This window comes from Xyrauchen texanus, chromosome 45 (assembly GCF_025860055.1).
Source record: "Xyrauchen texanus isolate HMW12.3.18 chromosome 45, RBS_HiC_50CHRs, whole genome shotgun sequence".
NCBI lineage: Eukaryota > Metazoa > Chordata > Actinopteri > Cypriniformes > Catostomidae > Xyrauchen > Xyrauchen texanus.
In genome coordinates this window covers 26,637,170-26,662,920 of record NC_068320.1, presented here as the reverse complement: position 1 = coordinate 26,662,920, position 25,751 = coordinate 26,637,170, and the positions used below count along the sequence as shown (strand labels likewise).

At 37.1% G+C, this 25,751-nt stretch overlaps 2 protein-coding genes across 2 annotated transcripts in view; one reads left to right on the top strand and one right to left on the bottom strand.

The window, feature by feature from the left end:
• Positions 1-1,721, top strand: part of LOC127637236 (B-cell receptor CD22-like) — a 157,510-nt gene extending 155,789 nt beyond the window's left edge. The window contains exon 12 of the mRNA XM_052118193.1: positions 52-1,721. Within this exon, the coding sequence (XP_051974153.1) occupies positions 52-384 (333 nt within the window). The 3' untranslated portion in view covers positions 385-1,721. The remainder of the gene's footprint in view (positions 1-51) is intronic.
• A 4,322-nt stretch (positions 1,722-6,043) lies between these two features.
• The window catches only part of LOC127637525 (fatty acyl-CoA reductase 1-like), a 35,166-nt gene continuing 15,458 nt past the window's right edge, over positions 6,044-25,751 (bottom strand). The window contains exons 3-12 of the mRNA XM_052118617.1: positions 18,023-18,198; positions 14,790-14,969; positions 12,986-13,163; positions 12,629-12,673; positions 12,357-12,475; positions 12,137-12,204; positions 10,187-10,358; positions 9,893-10,022; positions 7,375-7,502; positions 6,044-7,111 (exon numbers count right to left, since the gene is read on the bottom strand). Of these exons, the coding sequence (XP_051974577.1) occupies positions 6,949-7,111; positions 7,375-7,502; positions 9,893-10,022; positions 10,187-10,358; positions 12,137-12,204; positions 12,357-12,475; positions 12,629-12,673; positions 12,986-13,163; positions 14,790-14,969; positions 18,023-18,198 (1,359 nt within the window). The 3' untranslated portion in view covers positions 6,044-6,948. The remainder of the gene's footprint in view (positions 7,112-7,374; positions 7,503-9,892; positions 10,023-10,186; positions 10,359-12,136; positions 12,205-12,356; positions 12,476-12,628; positions 12,674-12,985; positions 13,164-14,789; positions 14,970-18,022; positions 18,199-25,751) is intronic.

The window sequence follows — 25,751 nt, the reverse complement described above, 5'->3', positions numbered from 1 at the left end:
TGTAATAAGGTTCCTATCAACTGATTCTACCTTATTTTTCGTCCATGTTAGGCTGTTGTACAGGACGACGAAGGAGAGTTTGTTTATGGTAATAAAGTCATGATGTCACATGGTGGAGATGTCACTCAAGAATCTCTCCATTATTCCTCCATTGACTTCACAAACACTGAACCAGCATCAGGAGAGATCATCGGCTTCTCGTCTCTGACGGCTGAATATGCCGTGATCCAAAATAATTCTGCAGGAGCATCAAAGGCAGAGAAAAACATCTCAACACCTGTGATGGACCCCAAGGAAGATCAAGCAGACAAGAATGCAAAGATCACAGATGTGTCCTCACAGACATCAGAAGATCCAACGTATGAAACTATCAACCATCGCTAGGTTTTTTAAAGAGCAGATGTCATTACAAGGCAAGCGAAGGCAAAGAAAACTGGACCCAACTTGGTCACTCAATCCTCCAAACCTTTGTGTAGGAGTTCAACAATGCCATAGAGATATTTGATTTTGATTTGATTTGAGACCTACAGCAATTAATAAGATGGACTCTGAAAATAATGTTCAATGTCAATGTAGAGAGATTTTAATATCTTGAAAGACTCAAGATATTATCTGCAGAGGGTCAGAAGGTAATGTCTGTTATATAACTCAAGTACAAATCAGTTTTCTAACTAGGTCAGTACTTGGTAACTTAACCTCAGTGTAACCATTTAAGTGAAAATTTCTAGTGTGAACAGCACTGTCAGCTTCTTCTGGTTTTCCACTTTCACAGCCGTTTCACATCGCAAGCTTGAGCAGCGCATTTTTTTTTGGGCATTTTTTTCATGTTTACAGGTTATAGCATTCGTACCATAAGGGTCAGCAGTGCTGAGCTTTTTGCACGTTTTGTCATTTAAAAGTATAATTAAATACAAGTTATATTTACTTAAGCAAAATAAAACTACCAGTCTGAAAAAAATTGTTATATGGACGGGCAGCTAACTGAGACATCCAGTGAAATGAACATGAAAATCAAGCAAGAATGTTCAATAATGTACATTGTGAATACGGTCACCACTTAAGGGTGTTTTAGGCTCAATGCACAGCAGAGCGAATGCCAGTAATGAGTAGACGTAATGAGTAATTATTATAGTTTGTGAGCATTTGAGTTACTAACATTAATATGATCATTTATATCAGTAGATCTATTATGCAGCTATAAATTCACACACATACAGTAAACAATAATCCACAATACACTACTTTTGTTTTGACAATTATGCATTGGTGTGGAAGTTAATGAAAACAAAGCAAGATAACCTTTTTCCATAGACAGATGTACAGAAGAGATGTCATGTGTTGACAAAATGTTGATTCTAACAACTTACTCCGTAACCAAGAAACCAAAAATTAGCAAAACTTGCACAACCACAGCCTGCTGTTCCTTATTGATAATAAAGCCATCTTTTAATTTTGGCGGGAATTACAGGCTTTGATAAATATATAGTACTTACAGTCAGTTCAATGGGGTTTTCGAAGTGTTTTTGGATCGTTTCGTGGATAACACATTGGAAAAAACAACATAATATTAAACTAAATGTAATTTAGGAGCTCGTGTCTATCCCTCAAAGCAAGATGGCGCTAATGTACAGTAAATAAAACGTCAGCCCAAGATTTTGAAGTCGTCTATTAACTCAAGTCTTTTCATGATGAGTTGACAGTTGACAAAGTTGTTATTGATGAAGCTGATTAAATATATATATATATATATATATATATATATATATATATATATATATATATATATATATATATATTTGTAGGTGTAAGATGGTTCTGGAGCTTATGTACAGGAAAATAAGACAAGCTTCGGGTGAGAAAAACATTTAAATTAATCAATTGAAGATTCTGACTCGCTCATAAAACATGAAAGACGCTGATTTATTGTTATCTACTGGTATATGTAATCTGATTAAATGGAATAGAGTGAATCTGAACAAATCTTGTCGGCGAACGGTTAAAAAAAAGTTACTGCGTGAGAGGAATCAAAATTCCCGCCACTACCGCAATACTAAGCGTAGCCTCTATTTGAAGGGATTTAGTTTGCCATGGCCAGCTGACTGTACATTATCTTGCTTATTACACTTACAAAACAAATTAATTTGGCAGTTGACCAAATACTAAATGCATGGTCAAGAAATAATCTAATCTAACTAATGCTACTTGAAGATTAACTTTATAGCACATCATAGAAAGCGATCAGCCAGGCAAAACTGCAACCATAATACATTTATATTGTTACTAGAATGCATTTTTAAATCATTAGTTAGTTAACATATTTAGCAAAAAAGCACTGTTGTAAAATCTTATTTTGTTTGTTCGTGTCTCTTACCGGTTCCTTGCTCTTCCGAACGATTTTGTTTTCTTGCTTTAAAGGTGCAAGCGATTTTATCATGTAAAGGTATGAAAAAATGTCTTACTCCCTGAAATAAATTAATTAAATAAGTGTCATGAGGTATATGTGACAGCTAGACTCTGTAAACCGAAAACCAAAATGGGTCCGCGGTCTCCGACGCTTTTGACCTGTCAATCATTTTGCACATGCTTACTGTATTGTTGTAGCTTCAGCTAATTATTGAAGCGTTATGGCATTTTTATGCTATGTTTCTCATAACAGTTGTCAGTTGAGGGCGCTATTTTGCTTCTGTTGTTTTTAACATCAGTTTCTGCGTTATGATGGTCTAAATAAGTTAATTTTGTATCTTTTTGGAGTGCTGGGTTTTGGGAAAGGGGGGCATACTAACTCAACGGCTCAGTCTCATGGAAGTACAATGGCTAAAATCGCTTACAGCACCTTTAATTGGGTGCTCCAGAGTTTAAGCCACCTATTAAATGTTTATATTTTCACCTTAAGCATAATAAACTTAATACCGTGGATTCCTCCACTCCTTAGGCCATTTGTACTGCAGTTTTCCAAGGTTGCTAATCACCTTGAGTTGCAAGATAATGCCAATGAGCTATTTACACTAGCGTTGACATGGCATGCGAGAGAGCAGTGTGATACAAAGGAACATGATTATGCCAATGGTCAAATACAGTTTATACTTCAGTGGTAATCACACAAAAATATTTGACCCTTCTATCTGACAGAATTCTGCTAATTACGATAAGACCTCAGCTACTTGAATGCCTTTCTAAATCACCAATCATTCACTAATCCAGTGGTATTAATAGAAAACGATTGCCTATGGGTTCATGTAGCTTGGAGAAAAAAACTAGCGAAGTTAAAGTTATACAAGCAGAAATTACACAGGGTTCAGTGAGTCAACTTCGTGTTGTAGGCCAATCTGCAACACATTTCATTTTGATGACTTATTCTAGCGGATTATTAGTTGAACATGTGACTGATCAGTGTGTCATTGTGCTATATGCAATTAAGGCATACAGTACATGTGAACTAATTTCTCTTTATTTTTCTCATGAAATCTTTGCAACAAATGCTCAAGCACACAATTGATCAAAGGACAGTTCATTCAAAGAGCTCAACCTGACAAGTTTGACAGAACAAAATGTCGACCTTAGACAAGTGTTGAGTAGAGGAAGATCATAATCCATGCTAGCAACTACGTCATTGCTGCGTAAATCCTGTATGTATAAAGCAAACATGCTAAACATGTGACCAGGGGACGAAACAACTTTTTTAAAAAAAGACACGTTTTTCATTAAAAAATTTTTTTTTATTGCCTTCTCATGGCCTCATTTGTAGATTCTGAATTAGAAAGAAAACTTAAAGGTGAAAACACACCACTGTTACATCGATATATTTCAAATAACCCAATACAACAATAACTTTAGTACTCTGCTCCAAAGAGCTGAATAGTCTAGATTAGTGGTTCTCAACTGGTGGGTTGTGACCCAATAATGGCTCACAGGTCTGTCCTGATAGGGTCTTTTGGTTTGGTTAGGTCCATTGGTCCAATGAGGTGTAATGTAAAACCAATTGAGAACCTCCGGTCTAGATAATACCCCATTGTACAACACTAATTATGTTGTAAAAACATGTTTCATATGTCTCTGTGGCAGAGCACAAACATTTAAGATTGTAGATATCACATTGGCAGTAGAGCTCAGCTTGACTCAAATCAAGGGGTGTTCATTATTAAGACATCAAGGTGGTTGATTCTAGTAGAAAACATGGCTGTGTATTTCATGCTCTGGATTGCTCTATTAGTCGTATGAGGATATTTTAGTGCGTGTGCTTTTTCGACCGAGACTGATGCAGAACGTGCAGAAGACCAAACAAGCTTCCCTTATTGCATATAAAATGACCTTTCGCCTATTGTACAAAAGACTCACAACTAAGCTGAGGAAGACGTGCTGTTGTTGCTGATGATAAATACTGTGTGCTAAACATACAAAAGACCAGACAAAAGGAAGGCAGACACTTCTTAAAAACTGCAATCTAAAAGTGCAATTTGGCAAGAGACCACAAGAGGACAGTGTACAAAAATGAAAGTCCTGCCTGTTGTTTCTATAGTTAATAACTCCACTAGAGCAAGACTTATGATCCTGTCCAAATAGTGTCAATCCTGCCGTCTGGATGCTGTAAAAACGTATTAAAGTTACAATTGAAAATGTAATCTTGGGAGTCGATTTTATATTTGATCACTGTTGATTCAGAAAACTTGATAAATACACATATTTTGGTTTATCTCACAAGCATTAAATAGCAAATGTTAATAAACGTGCTTCTGAAATTTAATTAAATTACCAATAATAGAATTAACAAAAGTGTATCTAGAAAGGAATAACCTCAGGCCGTGCTTCATAGAGTTGAATATATTTTAGGGACGTTCCCTTATAAAATATCTTTGTGTTAGTTTCGAGGAAGTGAAACTTCCTCTTATTTTAAGGGTTGATGTTAAAGTCAACATGAAAGTATGTTCACAACACATTTTACTTTATTAATGTGATGCATTTCGGAGGAGAAAGAAAATTCAATGAGAAAAAATGTGAGTGGCACCACTGGAAAATAAAGTGGGTTTGATAAGGTCATCCAAACGCAAGGTTGTTTCAGAGGCGAAGCAAGTTAATACATTTTGATAAAAGATTACGGAGACAAACATTATATTCTGTGGAACAACATGCACAGATAGAATCAGGAATGTGCAAACAAGGTCAATTTTGAATTCAGGTTGACTTAAAACAAAAATTAATCAGATGTTGGCCAGTGTCATGTGACCAGTTTCAAAAAACGGTCCCTTTTAATTCAAAATTGGGCACTTTAAATAGTAGTTATTAAAAAGGCATTGAAATCAAGACTCAACGCTTCAAAATAAACAGTACCTCCAAGTATTTGTTCTTAATTTGTCCCTTTTCTTTAAAAATATGGGAAGCCCTCAGTCATTTCTGGACATAGACCGCCTAACCAGCCATTGGATTCACCCTCGCAAAAAATACATATGTACATTCATGTATATTATCTGAAAAGAAATATATTTATATTCTTGAAGTAGAGGAAACTCTTCTTTGTATAGTTATATTTCTATTTAAATATATTTAACCTATTTTCTATGATTTATGCATGCAAATTTAGAACAAAATTGCATGAAATTGAATTGTGTAGTGCTTAACAAAATGTTATTATTAAATCTTTATATTGTATTTTATTTTATTAAAGATTACTCAGTTCAATTGGATGGAATTTCATTATGAAATTGAAACCTTAAAATAATTTTTTTATAGTAAACATTAAAAAAATATATTTAAGTATTATTATTTTAGAATTTACACATTTAAATTTCATAACAAAATTCCATCAAATTTCCATTGTGTCATTTTGAAAAAAATGTAATCAGTAAAACTTAAAATATTGATTTATTTAACTTTTTTTCTTTCTTAAAGATTACTAGTACTCAATTAAATTTGATGGATTTTTGATATGAAACTGAAATCTTAAAATAATTTTTTATAGTAAACACTCCAAAAAATATTTTGGTTTATTTTTACGATTTACACATTTCAAATTCATAACAAAATTCCATCAAAATTCTAAATTCCATTGTGAAATTTGTAACACAACTTTATTAATAAAACTAAATATTTAGAGCTTTTATTTATTTCGTTATTTGTTAAAGTTTACCGGTACTCAATTTAATTTGATGGAATTTTGTTATGAAATTTAAATGCGTAAAATTTAAAATATATTTTTGAGTGAAGGAATCTATTTTTATGATTAAGAAAAAATAGTAATGGTCATTAAGTTTTTATTTTCTTTATGCAATAATAAAAAAAATGTAACTTCAGGTTGAAGGTCATATAGTTGTAGTAACTCATAGCGACAACACATAAAAAAAGTGGCATGTTATATAAGCATCAGATACTTTGCAGTTTTACTCGTCCTTCCCTTTAAATGTAGAAAGCAAAACAAAACAAAAATAAACCAGAACCAAAATGTCTAACTATTGACTGTTGTGCCACATGACACTGTAGTAAAAGAGTTTTGTGGCTTGATTAAATGGCATTAGAACAGAGGACACATTAGAACGGACAAACACACGCCAAATCGCCAAAGCTTTTTAGTGGTAAATCATGGATAGCCTCAAAGTACACTCGTTTAAGCTCCAGGTAAAAAAACATCCAATGATGGAACGCTGTCTGTATATAAGAAGGCTAACGTCATCAGAAGTCTCAAAAAGGCAACATCTCCAGATTTTGGATGGCGATTAAACGTGAAGAAACACTGGAAAACGCGGTTGCATATATAACTGGTTTTAAGGACAGTCGTTATAAAAGAGGACACCTTTAAAAAATAGTGGACGCGTCATCAAGACGGCGTTAAGGGGTTGGGTTGGACAAGCGTCCGGGGAGGAAAGCTAAAGAAGCATCAGTGTGGATCGAGTGTGTGTCATTGGCTGAAGACGCCTCTCTTGTACCCAGAGGACGGTACACACTTCCTGTGGTCTGGGGTCATTGTGTCAGCGTGCTCGACGCTCTGAAGTACGACAGGAACTTGAAGCACAAACTCACAACGAAGTACCAGATGTTTCGTGCCATCTGCGAGCGTGCGATGAAGACTCGCCAGATAAACACCAGCAACGCTGTGTTAAATGTGTATCGGATGTTTCTCAGCCTGAGGAAAGAGACAATTCATAATTCAAAGATTTGATTACATAAAAAACTTAACATGCTTGCTAACCTGATGCCACATGCAAAATGAACTTGGCACTAAGATTTGTTTCAGCACTTAAAAGTGTGCATCATACTAGCATTATAGACTAGCATTAGTCTTGTTAGTCACACTGGTAGAAAAGCATCAGCAAAGCATAATAAATCATTATAATCAAGCATTATAAAACTGATGCTGAGAGTGACATCTCCAAGTAAAAGACGTACTTCCTCAAGTGTTGTCTGGCGGCAGGAATGTCGGACATGTCTTCGTTCAGAACGTACTTCTTGGTGCCTATACAGTAATTTTCGATGTACTCTGGCCAGTTCAGATGACGAACGTCAAAGCTGAAGGTCTGAATGAGCACAAAGAGAAGTGACGTGGTCAATTAAACACAATACTACCTCAACATCTTGTATGCAAAATGTTATGTATTTGTTATTGTGCACAATCATGGGCGTCACTTTGTTTTAAAAAATGGTGGGGACGATTTTTTTTTAATCATTAACAATCAATTTTGCTGATAATCCAGATCCTGAAAATCCTGTGCAATGTACTATATATCGACCGCCACCAACTGTTTCTGTGCATTTCTTGAGGTAGAAGATTTTTTCTTTGCTGATTTTGATATAGTACAAGTGACAATAAAGATTATATTGTTACTGACCATATATAATGAGTATTTTCTGAATATAAGCATCTTGTGCTTGGTTAAAATTTTGTACATTATTTTATTGAAAAAGCACATCGAATCAGGCTTTGGATGTATATCTCTCATTCTGCATTCCATTCATGCCCACCACAAAAATATACACACATATATATATATATATATGTATAAGCAAACAATGTCAAATTGCTGGTTTGATATATACAATTAATGTCACAATTATTTGATAATTTTTTTACTTTGGTAAACGAAGATTGCATCAATACAGTGGATGCATCATGAGCGGGCGCACGTCTGTTTTGCATTTTGCCTGCGATTTCACTGGTGTGTAAAGTGCACGTCTGCATGCATGAGAGAACCTTGCCGCCCGCTGTCACTTAATGCCACTGATCATTATAATATTAAAAATAAAGTCCAGTGCCGGACCGCCACTTATAACACATTCATGAAATACAAACTTCTGCACAAGAACTGGAGATGCTTCTTTTGCATTAGACACCTACCTGACGAAACCTGTGCCAAAAAGTGGTGGGGACAAAATCGGCAAAGGCAAAAAGTGGTATGGATGTGTCCCACCCGTCCCACATGTAAATGATGCCTTTGTGCAAAATGTTAATTGTATCACACTAAACTCCTGTTAACACGTATGTTTACATCTTGTAGCTATAATGAAATGAACACAGTAACCCTATTGTTAAATAAAGGAGGGACCTGTTGAATTGGTTCGTGTGAAGACGAAGAATAGCAGTTGTAGAAGTTGTAGCATTGTAGTGTAACAAACTCTTTTGCTACACACTCAAAAGCAGGGTTGGGAGGGTTACTTTGAAAATGTATTCCACTACAGATTACAGAATAGATGCTCTGTAAAATGTAATTTGTAACACATTCTGTTAGACTACTCAAGGTAAGTAATGTAATCTAAATACCTTGGATTACTTCTTCGGAACTGGCAGATTTTTATTAATTGTCTTGACAATAAACAAGTTAATAACAAGTGAAAAACGAATCTGCCGGTACAGTGAGGCACAATACACTAAAAATACATTTTCTGAAAAAAGAAAAAGCCTAGTAAATGTATCTTGTTTTTTTTTAAAAGGAAAACAATTCAAAGTTTTTTGTTGTTGTTGCAGTATTTCTTTGCACTAATATCAAATGTCTTACTAGAGGAAAATATATATATATTTACAGATTTGTAACGAACGTGGATTTTCTTGATAAAAATCTTTTTTAATCGTGGCCGGTAACACGCGGATGTAAAAGAGCTAGAAATAGCACTTTAGCATAAAACTAAACGTTCACATCACAATTTACATTAAAAGGTTAACTACAAGGTTAACTATTTCTACTGCTCCAAACTTACTTTAAAACCTTCACATAGTGTACATGTGACACTCCTGTTCTATCCGCTCTCTGGCATGGGAGGTGGGTGCGCTAACAAGGAGGCTAAAGGCTACAGCCTCTAGCGTCAGTCGCTAATGCACCTCAAGGTCAGGAGAGTGAGGTTTATAAACATTGCACAGCTATCTATCAGCTGGTCCATTGCACTCAGCCGCCTAAACCTCACTACCATCCGGGTCACGGCACCACTGTGACCAGCCCTGGTCGCCCCACTCTGTACAGGACTCAAACCGGCATGGGAGGCGGGTGCGCTAACAAGGAGGCTAAAGGCCTATCTATCAGCTGGCCACCGTTACATACACAATGACATTTTTTCTGATTGTATGTGGATTCTCTATTAGCCTCTCAAAGTGAAACATCCGGAATAATGTCATAAACATCTTTTCAGTCCTTTACACTTATAACAGTGTAAAAGCGCCCTCTATCTGCTCGTATGAATGTTATAAGGATAAATGGATAAATGTTTACCAATTGAAGACTAAATATACATTTAAACTGTGACTGTAGTGGAATCCAGTTACTAATATTTAGTATTTTAAATACTGTATGTAATCCCATTACATGTAATCCATTACTCCCCAACCCTGCTCAAAAGTATGTCCTTTCGATCACCAGCAAAGTACATACTTTATTCTTAAAGTTTGATCGGCAAATTGGGAAAGTGTGTACAATTTTACCCTCCTGTCCTCTGGACTCAATTGACTCATCAGCATCGTGATATTGTCAGAGTTCCACTCCCAATCCTGACTGCTGAAGTATTCCAGCAGACCGATGGCTTTGTGCAGCCGGTTGAAAATACGCATCATTCTGAATGAAAACACAAAGCACAAACGTGTCTCTTAACAGTGGCATGTATTCTAATGCAATGACATTCAGACTTTGGTGACTTAAGAGCCCAAATGCTTTTTTGGGGATACTGTAAGCATGATATATTTAGTTAGTGTACACTTATGACACTCTAGAGTTCTCACTGTGGTTTCTGTCCAGACAGTCGCAGGAAGAAGTCATAGATGAGGGCAGGAAACTTGTGACTAACGAGGATCCAGTATTGGTTGATCAGGTAATTGGAGGTGATGTTGGCGTTGGGCCGACGGAAGGCCTGTTCCAGAGGATTCCTTTTGAATGTGGACATCACGTGATGCTCTAACAAGCAAATATAAATACGTAAATCCACAATAGCATTTAGTAGTGTTTCAGATATTCAGTAGTATTTGCTAAAGCAAACTATAGGACAATGCAAGCTTTCGGATGATACTAATTACTTTTCCACAGCACTATAAATGTTTAATGGGATGTGTTCAGTAAAGACATGAAAGATTATAATGGTTTGTGTGTTGTTAGCTTAAGCACATTGTGTTTGTCTCTACTTAAGATCGCATTTTATGACCAGTTATTGCAGAAAGCCAGCTAGTTCCAAAGGGTTAACAAACGATTTCTTGCCACTGTTTCAAAATATAAACTCAGCAAAAAAAGAAATGTCATCTCACTTCCCACTGCTTTTATTTTCAGCAAACTAAACATGTGTAAATATTTGTATGAACATAAAAAGATTCAACAACTAAGACATAAACTGAACAAGTTTCACAGACTGACTAACAGAAATGGAATAATGTGTCCCTGAACAAAGGTTGTCAAAATTGAAAGAATCAAAAGAAAAGTCACTATCTGGAGTGGCCACCAGGTGCATTAAGTACTGCAGTGCACCTCCTCCTCATGGACTGCACCAGATTTGCCCAATCTGGCTGAGAGAGGTTACCCCACTCTTACAACAAGGCACTTGCAAGTTCCCGGACATTTCTGGGGGGAATGGGCCTAGCCCTCACCCTTTGATCCAACAGGTCCCAGACGTGCCCAATGGGATTGAAATCTGGGCTGTTCGCTGGCCATGGCAGAACACTGACATTCCTGTCTTGCAGGATATCACGCACAGAACGAGCAGTAGGCTGGTGGCATTGTCATGCTAGAGGGTCATGTCAGGATGAGCCTGTAGGAAGGGTACCACATGAGGGAGGAGGATGTCTTCCCTGTAACGTACAGCGTTGAGATTGCCTGTAATGACAACAAGCTCAGTCCGATGATGCTGTGACACACCGCCCCAGACCATGACGGACCCTCCACCTCCAAATCTATCCCGGTCCAGAGTACAGGCCTCGATGTATCTATCGCTCATTCCTTCGACCATCACCCCTGGTGAGACAAAACCGCGACTCATCAGTGAAGAGCACTTTTTGCTAGTCCTGTCTGGTCCAGTGAAGGTGGGTTTGTACCCATAGGCGACGTTGTTGCCGGTGATGTCTGGTAAGCACCTGCCTTACAACAGGCCTACAAGCCCTCAGTCCAGCCTCTCTCGGCCTATTGCAGACAGTCTGAGCACTGATGGAGGGATTGTGCATACCTGGTGTAACTCAGGCAGTTGTTGTTGCCATCCTGTAGCTGTCCCGCAGGTGTGATTTTCGGATGTACCGATCCTGTGTTGTTATTTGTGATCTGCCACTGCGTGGACGATCAACGGCCCTTTAAATATATTTTAAATAGATTGATTCTATACTTATAACCAACAACTTCAAATCGATACATTTTGTTTTCATCATTTTTAATTCGATTACGTAATTTGCATGGGATTGTAGTTCATTCCCTCAGCAAAGACATTAAATACAAAGTCTTTTTGGTTGGTTTGGTTCATGATTTAGAACTCTTATGAAGGATTTAATGCAATCCCTATGGAAAAAAATATAATGGGGAAAAATACTTAAGGAACCAAAATGGCCTAAAAGTGTGCATATACAGTTTTAGTTGCGTACTGTTGCACATACTATACATTAAAAATAGTAGGCAGCATACCGTTCATACTGTGCAGTATGCAGCCTGCTAAATGTATAGTATTCCAAATACCACAAAATTGTTAAAAAGGCATTACGTACCAATTTCTCCCCAGTGGAAGGGGTTAATGCCGCCTGTTGTGCAGTTGTACACTAGTACAGTTTTTGGTCTGCAATGTGAAGATTACAATTAGGAAGTCTCTATCTGCCATGACCCTCTTCAACAGATATATGTAAATGCAGAGAGATATTTCAAGCTAATTAGTCTCAAACAAGTCAAGAGAAAGTGTTTTGTTTATGCTATATGAGTGCCAGTGCTCACCTGTGTACCGCGGTATACCACCCAGCAGCCAGCGTCAGGTTTATAACCATGTCCACAGGAATTAGATCCGCCACAGCGTCATTACTAGCTCTCATGGTTCGCAGAATTCCCTTCCCTGCCTACAACAATACATACAAATACAGTATATACATTTGTTTAACCAAACAGGCTGTACAAACAGTCATGTGCATTAGACTCATTGAGGCATTTAAGAGGCTGTTAAATGATTAATTATATAAGACTAATTAATAAAAAGACAGATTCTTTCATACAGCAATGAAGATGCCACTTGGTCCATTGAAGTTGTCTATCCAGCCCTGTAATAAAAACCAAAAAAGAGGCGACTGCTGAGAGAGGAAGTTGCCAGAACAATTCACACATCAGTTCCTGTATATTGAAATGCTCACATAACTGAGTACATGACATCTGGAGAAGCTGATAAGTCCAATAACAGAAGATTGTGTGAGCTTAATATTTAACATTCCTTTGGAGTACAAACTGCTTCCACATTATAAATATACTGTCTGTTATAAAACATGAACAGCTCTGACAGTTAGATAGTTCAGAGTTTGTAAGAGAGGTCAGGAGGTCATTATATTCTAGCATCTGACAGTAGATCCATCACTCACTGGGAAGGGCTCCTGCCAGCTGGCACCTACGATGGACGGTCTGATAATGCCAATGTTGAGTTTGCCGCTCTCCTGCTGCACCACACTCTCCGCCAGCGCCTTGGTGTATGTGTACGTGTTGGGTCGGTCACCTATTAGTCGCGGTGTGATGTCATTGACAATGCTATCATCCATCCATCTACACAAAAAGACAAATAATACACAATAATATTAAGCAACCTAATTCAACATGCCTTGTCGGAGTGAAATAATTAACTTATTTATTCAGTTTATGTAGTTTCAGTTACAGGCAGACCGATAAATCAGTTTTACCATTTTATTTTAGAAATATTGGTTATCTGCAAAAATGTCATGTGGACCGATATATCGGTTTTACCATTTTATCATGCCGATAGTTGAATTTTAGAAATATCAGATATCTGCAATAAACTCAGGTAGACCGACATATCGGTTTTATCGGTGCTGATATTTGCATTTAAGAACTATCATTATCTGCAAAAATCTCAGGAAGACCGATATATTGGTTTTACCGTTTTATCATGCCGATAGTTGACTTTTAGAACAATCAGTTAACTGCAAAAATATCATGTGGACCGATATATCGATTTTACAGTTTTATTGGAGCCGATAGTTGAATTTTAGAATTATCAGATATCTGCAATAAACTCAGGTAGACCGATATATCCGTTTTACCATTTTATGGGTGTTGATAATTGAATTTAAGAAATATCGGTTATCGGCAAAAATATCAGGTAGACCAATATATCGGTTTTATCGGTGCTGATATTTGCATTTTAGAACTATCATTATCTGCAAAAATCTCGGGAAGACCGATATATCAGTTTTACCATTTTATCGTGCCAATAGTTGCATTTTAGAATGATCAGTTAACTGCAAAAATATCATGTAGACCGACATATCGGTTTTACCAGTGCTGCTAGTTGCAATTTAGAACTATTGTTTATCTGCAATAATCTCAGGTAGACAGATATCAGTTTGACCATTTTATAGGTGCTGATAGTTGCATTTTAGAACTATCGGTTATCGGCAAAAATATCAGGAAGACTGATAAATCGGTTTTAGCATTTTATGGATGCCAATAGTTGCATTTGAGATAGTGGTTATCTGCTCAAATCTCAGGTAGACCGATATATCAGTTGTATTATTTTATCTGTGCTGTTAGTTGCATTTTAGAATTATCGGTTACCGGTAAAAATTTCTGCCGATATTTAAAAAAAATTTATTATACCGTGTGGAGGATTCTACAGCATAACAGCGGCCTCTAGAGGTGGAATAAAAACAATCACTGACACTTCGTGGGGATTTGCTGTATCTAAATCCTTCATCATTAACAATATTAATCCCCTTGTTTATCTTCACTGCATATTTTGTTATTTTGATTAATCAAGTATTCTAAATTGAAACGAGAGCATGCAAAGAAAAAATTGACTTTTTGGAAACGTCTACAACAATATATTGTGAATAACAAACTTTATTCCTCATTAAACCTCATATAATGAAATATTTATACACAAAACCCTTCATCTGTCCAATTTATAGGCTGTTAAAAATCTTTACTTGGTAAATACTTACATATAGAGCATTGTAACGGAGTATTTTAGGCTTGTTTATATTTAAAAGTCCTTCGTTATGAACCAAATCTTCGTATTTTCGGGTTATTATTGGGATTTAGGTTGCACAATAAACTTTATTTATTTAACGGCATATCAATTTGATAAATGTGTTCACTTCCACCGTTAATATTGTAACTCAGTTTCATGTAATGTTAATAAACTGAACTCACTCTAGCGAGTCAATGAGTTTCTTGGGCTCAACGGGTGGCGGGTAGACGACCTCATCGATATGTCTGCGGTTGCAGTTGGCATATGCGGTGGAGATGTGGATGAACGCCTGTAGGTGCTGCATCTGCTTCGCCAGAGAGAGGAGCTGCTGCGTGGCGATGACGTTCAGCTGCAACGCATGCCTGCATCAAACACACGCATTCCACACGGCTGAATACAGGAACAAACGTACATCACATACAACACAACAGACTGCAACATGAACAAACACTTATGGCATTTTCAGCTCAGTGGAAGTCTAGTCTTGTTATAAAAAAAAAAATTTAAAAAAATTTAAAAAAAAAAAAAAAAAAAAAAATCACACTTTTATGATTTGATGAGATTTATGTCATTTTTGTCTTGAAAATTCCCACCAGTGTGTCGTTTCCGTTGATATTTAACGTTGTCAAATAAAAATTGCAGACACTTATCTTGCTAAGGCTATTTCATAGCTAACATTTTATGTATCCTAAATATCGTATTATTTAATATAATTTTTTTTGCATAATTTAGCAAAATTAAATATTAAGAAAGGCCCAATAAAAATGTATATTTACCTTGATTTTTCTTTGTTTTCATCAAACATCATTTGTCTCATATTTCATCTCAAGCATGCTCTTCGCTGACACTTTTGTCCACTTGGTTAACAAGTACACTAACTGGGGGTCTGGGTGGCGCAGTGAGTATTGACACTGGCTACCACCCCTAGAGTTCACTAGTTCAAATTCACGGTGTACTGAGTGACTCCAGTCAGGTCTCCTAAGCAACCAAATTGGCCCGGTTGCTAGGGAAGGTAGAGTCACATGGGGTAACCTCCTCGTGGTCGCTATAATGTGGTTCTGGCTCTCGGTGGGGCACGTGGTGAGTTGTGTGTGGATGCCGTGGAGAATAGCGTGAAGCCTCCACATGTGCTACGTCTCCACGGTAATGCGCTCAACAAGTCACGTGATAAGATGCACGGATTGACGGTCTCAGACGCGGAGGCAACTGAGATTTGTCCTCTGCCACCCGGATTGAGGCGAGTCACTACACCACCACGAGGACTTAGAGCGCATTGGGAATTCCGAATTGGGGAGAAAATTGGGAAAAGGGGAGAAAAAAAACAAAAAAACAAGTACACTACCTTTTGAAAAAACTTAATTGGGACAAAATTGTTTGGTGTGCGGGAAATAACGTCAAAACTGATAGAAATGACTAATTGTTTATTTCCCTCAAAGTTTAGGTTTAGGTCATTTTTGTATAAGTATTTTTTATAATGGATTTAATATTGAAAGCATTTGAAAAGTACGAAAAATTAATAATGGTGGTCTGGTGAAAAGTTGCAATTTAGTTGTAAATGTAAGATTTTTTTTATATATAATCTGTTATTGCTAATAAGAATGAACCCCTGGGACAAACATTGGAGGAACACTCTTACACAGGTAGTGAAATAAAAAAATATATAATTTGACTACTTTCTTAATACACATTCCTGGTTCAATGTTTCAAAAACAATTTGATCAAAAAAGTAAAAACTTGCTCCGCCTCTGAAATTGCTTTCGTTTTTGGATTATGTCACCAAGCCCTCTTATTAACCCCTCCCCTCCAACTACCATTCATCTAGAGAACACTTCTCACTATTCAGTCCCTTCCCTCTGGATAAAATCAAGTCCCGTCCTACTTTAATTATTTTAGTTGAATATCCCGTTTCTTGGACATACATCACATTATGGAAGTAAATTGAGAACAAAGTTTCCGGTTGATTTTTAAACAACACATTACTAATGCATATTTAAGTTTCCTGTAGGGAATTCTGCAAAGGGTCATAAGTCATGACCTTGAGAGCAGATGTTTGTGTGGTGAATTATGAGGTTTTATTCTCTTTTATTCTCTGGAGTGAGTGCTTCATTATTTATTCCTCACTCATCCAACTGTGTAACACCTGTAACTCAGTCAGAGACACAAGCTCTCTGTTACTTAAGCTCTCTCTCTCTCTCTCTCTCGTGTCACTGTTATTGTGCTCCTCACAGTGTGCAGAGGTCAGGACAGAGATTGTGACCACCTTGTGGTCAGATTTGGCCATCATTTTCTTTAATGAGAAAGCTATGTTTTCAAACGTTGTGTTTATAAATATGATATAAATATAAAGAATGTTTGTGTTGGTTTTCCAAAAGTTGCAGTGCCCATAACTCTAAAAGTATTAAAGATATCTTAACATCCTTTCAGTCTCTGGTTCAGAACAAACTTTCATTTTTGTATCTTAAAAGGGGTTTGGGTATCTCAGCGAGTATTGACGCTGACTATCACACCTGGAGTCGTGAGTTTGAATCCAGGGTGTGGTGAGTGACTCCAGTCAGGTCTCCTCAGCAACCAAATTGGCCCGGTTGCTAGGGAGGGTAGAGTCACATGGGGTAACCTCCTCGTGGTGGTGATTAGTGGTTCTCTCAATGGGGCGTGTGGTGAGTTGTGTGTGGATCGTGGAGAGTAGCATGAGCCTCCACATGCTGTGAGTCTCCGCGGTGTCATGCACAACGAGTCACGTGATAAGATGCGCGGATTGACGGTCTCAGAAGCGGAGGCAACCAGATTGAGGCGAGTAACTGCGCCACCACGTGGACCGGCTAAGTACTGGGAATTAGGCATTCCAAAATTGGGAGAAAATGGGATAGATAAAAAAAAAATTATAATAATTACACAGTAAAAATATATATATGGGTCTTTTTCCCCCACACTGTTTTTCACTAAAACACAAGGAAGAATTATTTTTAATCATTTACATTTTAATTTAGCCATCAGTATAACATTAAAAAATTATACAAATAAATATTTACCACCATATATCTTATTTTATTTACTAGTATATTTCATAACATGCAAAATATGACGCAGGGACTTCCTTAAATGTTTGTGCATCATGACGCAAATGAATAATTGAAATAAATGAACGACTGAGATTTTAATTGCTTCATTGAAACAGATATGTAGCTTAAATCTTGAATAAAACATCGATCTTATCGCTCTCATACTTAAGATTCACAAGACAAGCAGCGAACATGAAATTAGTCCAAGTCTAGCATCATGCTTGTGTCAGTTATTACATTTAGTGCGATTACAATTATTCACAAGTTTTAATAACTATACTATGAATAATGAATATATGGCCCAGTTTTATGATGAGTAAAGGTGTAATGTGAGGGTTGTAGTTCAAGTCTCTTACTTGAGCGGTTCGTCGAAGCGGATGGTGGCGGCACAGTGGAAGATGATGTTGATACAGGAAGTGAGTTTCTGTATGTCCTCTGGACTGATGGCCAACGCCGGCTGCGTGAGCTCACTGCTGATGGGAATGATCTTCTCGTGAAAGTCTGGATGATCTTCACGCACGCGATCAAACAACTGCGAAAAAACAACAATAGACATGATGGTGTCAGCGTTACAAAATAATTATAAAGAGAGTGTGGAGAGTGACAAAACATGTGAATTATATGAAATTATATTAATATGATTTTTTATTTTTTATTAAAGAAAGTGAAAATATTCCTTGTGTTTGGATGAATCTTCCGAAACCTTTCAAAATCATGTCCGGGTCATATTTCACTCCAGATTTAAGTGTACTATGCATAAAAAAAAATGGCAGGACCTTTTTTTGTATTGTGACAATATTTGCATGACAGTTAAACACCAAAATTATATTCTCAATGTCATGCTAAAGAAATTGTAACATATTCACACGTTGCAGTAGTATTTGTTGAGCTGTTATTAGTTTATGCGGATTTAAATAATACACATTTTAGTCATGTTTTTACTGTAATAAAGAAAAAAATACAACAAAAATGAGGTTAAATGTCATAAAACTCATGTCACGATGTAAAGAATCCTGTCCTAAAATGGTCTAAAATAGGCTTTATTTATTGTCTAATCTTTTTTCATTAATTTTGTGGTCAAATATGACACGGACATATTATGTCACCATCTTCAACTATATGAAATGATTCCTTTTCACCACAAGTGTGTGTGCATTTAACACGTGCATGTAGTGCTTTCATACAGGATAGCGTGACATGAAACATGCGTGCACGTCATTAATGCTCCATGCGATCACTCGCATGTGACTTGAGCAGAAGAGAACGTGCCGTGATGTCTGGCTGGGTAATCTGATATCAAAAGAGGATTTGCGATGGCGCAGTATCCTCTCACACACACATGACTTATGTTACCCACAATTCCAAGGTTCTGACTGTGGCACATTCTTACAGCGGCAGCCAATCAGAATCATTCGCTGTATATCAGAGACGGACGTAATAACCGACCCCCTGTGACCCCACCAGCAGGCACCTGCCGCGAGCAGGACAGATGCTGCGCTATTAATCTAACAGCTGTTGAGCCTTAATAGTGTCTCTCTCGGTCTTGAGCACAAACTGTGTGCATTTATTATACATTTATATAAGTGGAACAACTAAGAGCTTTTCTGAAGGAAATAACTGTGCTTGAAAGGCAGGATTAGTGTGAAAGTTTTAAGTATGTTTAGGTTTACAGTTTTGCTTCAGTGGAAAACAAACATCTATATTCTGTCTATATTATTTACTCACCCTCATGTTGTTCCAAACCTGTATGACTGACTTTTTTCTATAGGAACACAAAAGGAGAATATCCTGGCCGATCTTTTCCAAACAATGAAAGTGAATGGGGACTGGGTCAGTAAAGCACCAAAAATACAAAAACAAAACACAGAAGTATCATATAAGTATATGTAAGTATAAAAGATACTTTTATGATGTTTTTATATTTATGAAGACTGACAGCCCCTTAAAACACTAAACATATCTCCTTTTGTGTTCATCGAATAAAAGAAAGTGTGACACGAGGGTGAGTACATGATGACAAAATGTCCTTGCCGTTGTTGTGACATTAAGTATTCGTCAATTTTTAATGCAACACCGTCTTTGGAGTGTAAAGGCGATCAAAGTCAGTCATGTTCGAAATCTTAAATTTACTTGTTTACAAACACCAAAAACAGAAACACCCACGGTTGAAATAACTATTTAAACTTTGCTTCATCGTTTACACCTTTCAGTTCGAGTGGAATTAATTACTGATAATTGAAGTATGTAAAAAGATGTACAAGGAATTTCCACACAGTTCTGTCAAGCACTAGACATTTCACAATCCAGTTCCTCTTGGCTTTTTGCCAGGGAAAAACTGCTAGGAAATTCACTGGGAATACATGCAGGCAGTCTGTGTGTCAGAACAAGGGGAGATTTAATCAGCTTTGGCAATGCAATCGTTTAGCGAGTTGAGGATCTTGTCGAAGGTGTGTGTAACAATGATGAGATGCACTTCAACGTGTCATCCATCTGCCTTCATTTACTCCACCTTATGTCGTTCCAAACCCAAAGAAAACATTTTGAAGAAAGTATGTACAAGAGCAGCACTAAAAACGACTACAGGAATAAAGCCAAAGTTCTCAAGTCCAGTAATATAATCTCACTGAATAAATCTCGTCATAACTGCCACACACACACACACACACACACACACACACACACACACACACACACACACACACACACACACACACACACACACACTGTGTGATAGATTGGAGACAGTGGTCAGAAAAGCACTTCAAAGGTCGAGAAACACGCAAACTACTGCAAATAAAAATAAATAAATGTACGCTTTCATTGAGTACAAGTGGAAGGCATCAGATTGCTTAACTCCACCTGTGAAAGGGTTTTAAAGTGTTAAGGAAGCTGTAAACAGTTACATCGGCAAACTTCCTGCTGCGGTTTGTGTCGCTGGGCAACAAAAACACAACACACCCTGTGTGCTGGGAAATGCTGAAACCTCTACAACTTTAGCTCCCTGAAAAATCTAAGCAATACTGCCCAACACACTCACACATGCATAGCATAGACACACAAACCATTACACATGCAATGACAGGAAACGGTTTCATTAAAACTTTGTGCACTGGAAATTCTCTCATCGTTTACTCACCCTCATGCCATCTGTCTACGACTTTCTTTCTTCTGCAGAACACACATGAAGATGTTTAGAAGAATATCTCAGCTCTGTTGGTTCATACAATGCAAGTGAATGGTGGAAAGAACTTTGAAGCTCAAAAAAGCACATAAAGGCAGCATAAAAGTAATCCATAAGACTCCAGTGGTTTAATCCAAGTCTTCTGAAGCCATCCAGCTAGTTTTAGGTGAGAACAGACCAAAATAACTTTTTTTTCACTGAACATTTTGCCATTGCAGTCTCAGAGACAATCATGATTTCAAGCTCGATTACACTTCCTAGAGCTTGATGCATGTGCAGACCGCTAGATGGCACTAGGAGGTGTAACGGAGCTTGAAATCATGATCGCCATGGAACTCTGCTGATGTAAAGATTTATAGTGAAAAATATTTATATTTTGGTCTGTTCTCATCCAAAACAGACTGGATGGCTTCAGAAGACATGGATTAAACCTTCTGCAGTTTTATGGATTACTTTAATGCTGCCTTTATGTGCTTTTTGGAGCTTCAACGTTCTGGAAAGAAAGTAAAAGAAAGAAAGTCACACACATCTGGGATGTCATGAGGGTGAGTAAAAGATGAGAGAATTTACATTTTTGGGTGAACTGTCCCTTTAATTGAGTTTCATTGAGCCAACTACAAATATACTATGTATGGAAGTTTAAATTCAACTTTATTAGGTTTGTCAAACTCAATTTACTAATGTTTATTCAATTAATCTTTATTTTGTTAATCATTAGTTAACAATTATAGAGCTAACTTATAGAGCTAACATATAGAGCTAACGAGCTAACATATAGAGCTAACTTATAGAGCTAACATATAGAGCTAACATATAGAGCTAACTTATAGAGCTAACATATAGAGCTAACATATAGAGCTAACTTATAGAGCTAACATATAGAGCTAACATATAGAGCTAACATATAGAGCTAACATATAGAGCTAACATATAGAGCTAACTTATAGAGCTAACTTATAGAGCTAACGAGCTAACATATAGAGCTAACTTATAGAGCTAACTTATAGAGCTAACATATAGAGCTAACTTATAGAGCTAACATATAGAGCTAACTTATAGAGCTAACGAGCTAACATATAGAGCTAACTTATAGAGCTAACATATAGAGCTAACATATAGAGCTAACTTATAGAGCTAACATATAGAGCTAACGAGCTAACATATAGAGCTAACGAGCTAACATATAGAGCTAACTTATAGAACTAACATATAGAGCTAACATATAGAGCTAACTTAGAGCTAACTTATAGAGCTAACGAGCTAACATATAGAGCTAACTTATAGAGCTAACATATAGAGCTAAAATACAGAGCTAACTTACAGAGCTAACTTACAGAGCTAACTTACAGAGCTAACTTATAGCGCTAACTTAGCAGCTAACATATAGAGCTAACATACAGAGCTAACATATAGAGCTAACATATAGAGCTAACATATAGAACTAACATATAGAGCTAAGTAGCACTCAAATTAAATATCACGTGAAAGTGTACTTCCATCCTCAACCCAAGTACAAGTCCCATTCTTCACCACAATAGAGAGCAAGAGTGCCGCCCAGAGATTTCCATAGACTTGTAATTAAATTGTTCATAAGATTTGTGAGTCATTAACCGAACCAACCAGTTGTGAGGTGAATCACAACATCACCAACTTTGTAAATCGAACATAAAAGGCAAAAGTACAAGACTGTGTACTTGCCGTCTTTCAAGAGGACACAAACTACAATCCCATGATGCATTGCGAATGATGTCATTGAAATAAAATGATGGGAATATATAAAAATATTGATTTAAGGTTATTGATTATAAGTATAGAAACAATATATTTTTTAAACATGCCTAATTTTGTTTTAAAGGTCTCATACAGTAGATTTACATGCATCCAAGTTCAAAAAACACTTTAATTTGCTCATAATTTTAATTGCAGCATTACCTTTTTTCTCCAGTGACTCGTTCAATGATCCGTTCTAAAGGATTCATTCTAAACTCCTTTCAGAGAGCCTACTCTGCTCTGATTGGTCAGATGTAAGAGTCTGTTGTGATTGGTCTACCGCTTAGTGGAGTGTTTGTGGGCAGGACAAAGCTGTTCACGAGCAGACAATGAAGACCAGAGGCGGGGTTATTTGTTACCAAATTACGTAGGTTAGTACAGTTAGTAAGTCTGGAATTACTAACGACTCGTTTCAGGTGTTCAGAATCATAATTCTTTCTTTTGGGAGTCAATGGATGCATCTCGCTTGGAAGGATGCATCCGCCATAGGTCGCATTTGTCGGCCACATACGTCATCGAGGCGATCTCGTTTCAGAAAAGCGAGTAGGACACTCCGAATGCAGCCTTCTAAAATTGACCTCATACATTCCCTTCTAAAGGGAATTTTTTCCCTTCTCACTCAAAGCGCTCCCGCTTGTTAAAGAGTGCCGTGTTGTCATAACAACCGTTACATTCCGTTTGTCCTACAAAGGCCTTGCGCTCTATAGTAACTCCCAAAACAGCCAAACAGACACTGTAAATAATATTTAAATACCAATATAAGAGAATCTGAAAAGTGAACACATCTCATAATATTCTCATCTTGCTCAATAATGCATAAAATAATACTTTATTTTAACATTCACTCTCCCTAACCAGTCCCATGCAAAGCATGCTGGGAAATGAAAATCCCCTGCCCAGTTTCGTCAACGCCACAAAAGTATTCATGCAGTCCCAACTCAAACGCTTTAAGCAAACTCCAATTTTACCAGATTAAATGGACAGAACACAAAAAAAATCAAGTCCTGACAAAATGTTCAAGAAGGAAGTAAAGAAAAGCAATATGGTGTATTGAGGTCAAGAGGTCGTTGAGGTCAGGCATTTAAAAAAAAACATTTGGTTTCTCTGTGGTGGAAGATGCACATGGTGGGAAGGCAGTATGCTGGTACCAGTCTACCACAGGGCCCTCTGGCACAAATAATACAGTTGTGTGTGTGTGTGTGTGTGTGTGTGTGTGTGTGTGTGTGTGTGTGTGTGTGTGTGTGTGGAATAGAGAGAAGCTGTGTGAGATCATAATTCCTCAGTTCCTTTTCTGCTGTGCACTTGGGTTATGACACATGCACGCACATGCACACACACGCACGCACGCACACACACACACACACACACACATGCACAGTGATATATTTCTGTTCTAGCTTGCATTTAATTAGCTAAGGATTATATGCTTTGAATAAATATTAAAAAAAGAAAAAAAAAGAAAGAAATAAGGATGAGTTGCCTCTGTAAGGAACACTCCAGTGAAGATGATCCAGTAAGAACATGTTTTATCACAGGTAGATCAATATCCCTCTCTCAGTTAGACTGAATAATTCACCTCAGAGCCGCCAAACACACCTCAATGCTTATTTAAAGGAACATTCCGGGTTCAATGTAGGTTAAGCTCAACCGACTGAATTTGTGACAATATTGATTACCACAAAAAAAAGTCTCGACTTTCCCGTCCCATGTGATCTTGAAGCAGAAATCAAGATCACAGTGAGTTTCAAAAGTATAGCCACAAGACATTACTGCCATATAATCACTTGCTAGCCCTTTCTGTATAATGTTATAGCAAATTTTACAACTTCGTTGCCATGACGATGTAACGCCGTAAACCCTAAAATGACCGTAAGAAGTTTTACAGCTCAAAAAATACACGAGTTGAAACAAAATAATTCATGTGAGTGCTTTTATAATATTATGAGCTGCACATTTCTGCCTTTAAACCCTCCAGAAATGACCCCATTGACTTTCATTGTAAGTGTCTCACTGTGACCTCAAGGGAGGGAGGAGTCTAACTTATGTGAGGTAATCAATATTATGCCACAAATGCTGTCGATCGATCTAACTTGTATAAACTTTTCATAGATAACCATCACTTCTGCATTTATGTTACTTAAAATATCAAAGGCCTCAAAACATCCGCGTCGCAAATCAGCGCCACCTAGTGGTCATGTGACAGAAATATTAATATAAAAGTCTTTAAAATAGCACTTAAATAGTCGAGTCATATCTCAAATGAAAGCTCTCATTCTCAGGAGAAGCTTTTGTTGCACTAATACCACTTAAAACTTTTTCTAAAGAATCAAAAAGTTAAATTAAAATGACCAATTTTAGGGAGTTAGTCCACAGTATGTATAAATGATGCGCTTTAAATTTGAGTGTGAAAAATGGATGGGGGCCGCCCAAAAATGCTTCAGAGTTTAAGCCGTTAATTACAGTATGTATATTAAGAGTAGAGGACAGAATATAATGAACGTGTTAAAATACAATAGAAGGGTTGTTTGATGATATTGAATAGCTTCCTACATTCAGTTTTTCATCCCAAAGGACCTGAAACAATCAGAACTGAAAATAAAACAAGTCTGTTTTCGTTTCTAAGCTCTCCCCACATTTACATCCCACACACTCTCATACACACAGCAGCTGTATGGTCTCTGTGATGAGCCCTAATGAGGGTTTATATCAGAGGTCAGAGAGTTTCCACAGTGTTGATAGAATCTGTCCATCTGATCTCATGATGATCATCTGTCTCATAATAGTTCAGCTTCATTCTGTGTAACGCTGGCTACAGCCCAGACTTACTCTGTCAGAGGTCACTTTAGATGAGTGTGTACTGTGTGTTCAAACTCTTTTGAGAATGGATTATTTCGGTACGCAAGCCAAATCACATATTTGCATTTATCTACATTCAAGTTACAAAACTTAAATGCACGCCCCTTCCTGGCGTTTGCGGTGTGAATGCCCATGGCTATAAGTCAGTCTAATTATGAGGTCACAGCACAACAGAGTATGGAAAGGCAGTTTGAGTTCTAAATGATACATGGATGGTGTTTGTGGTCAGGTTGCTATGGCAACAATCAAAGAGCATTTTACAATATGGCCCTAGGGAA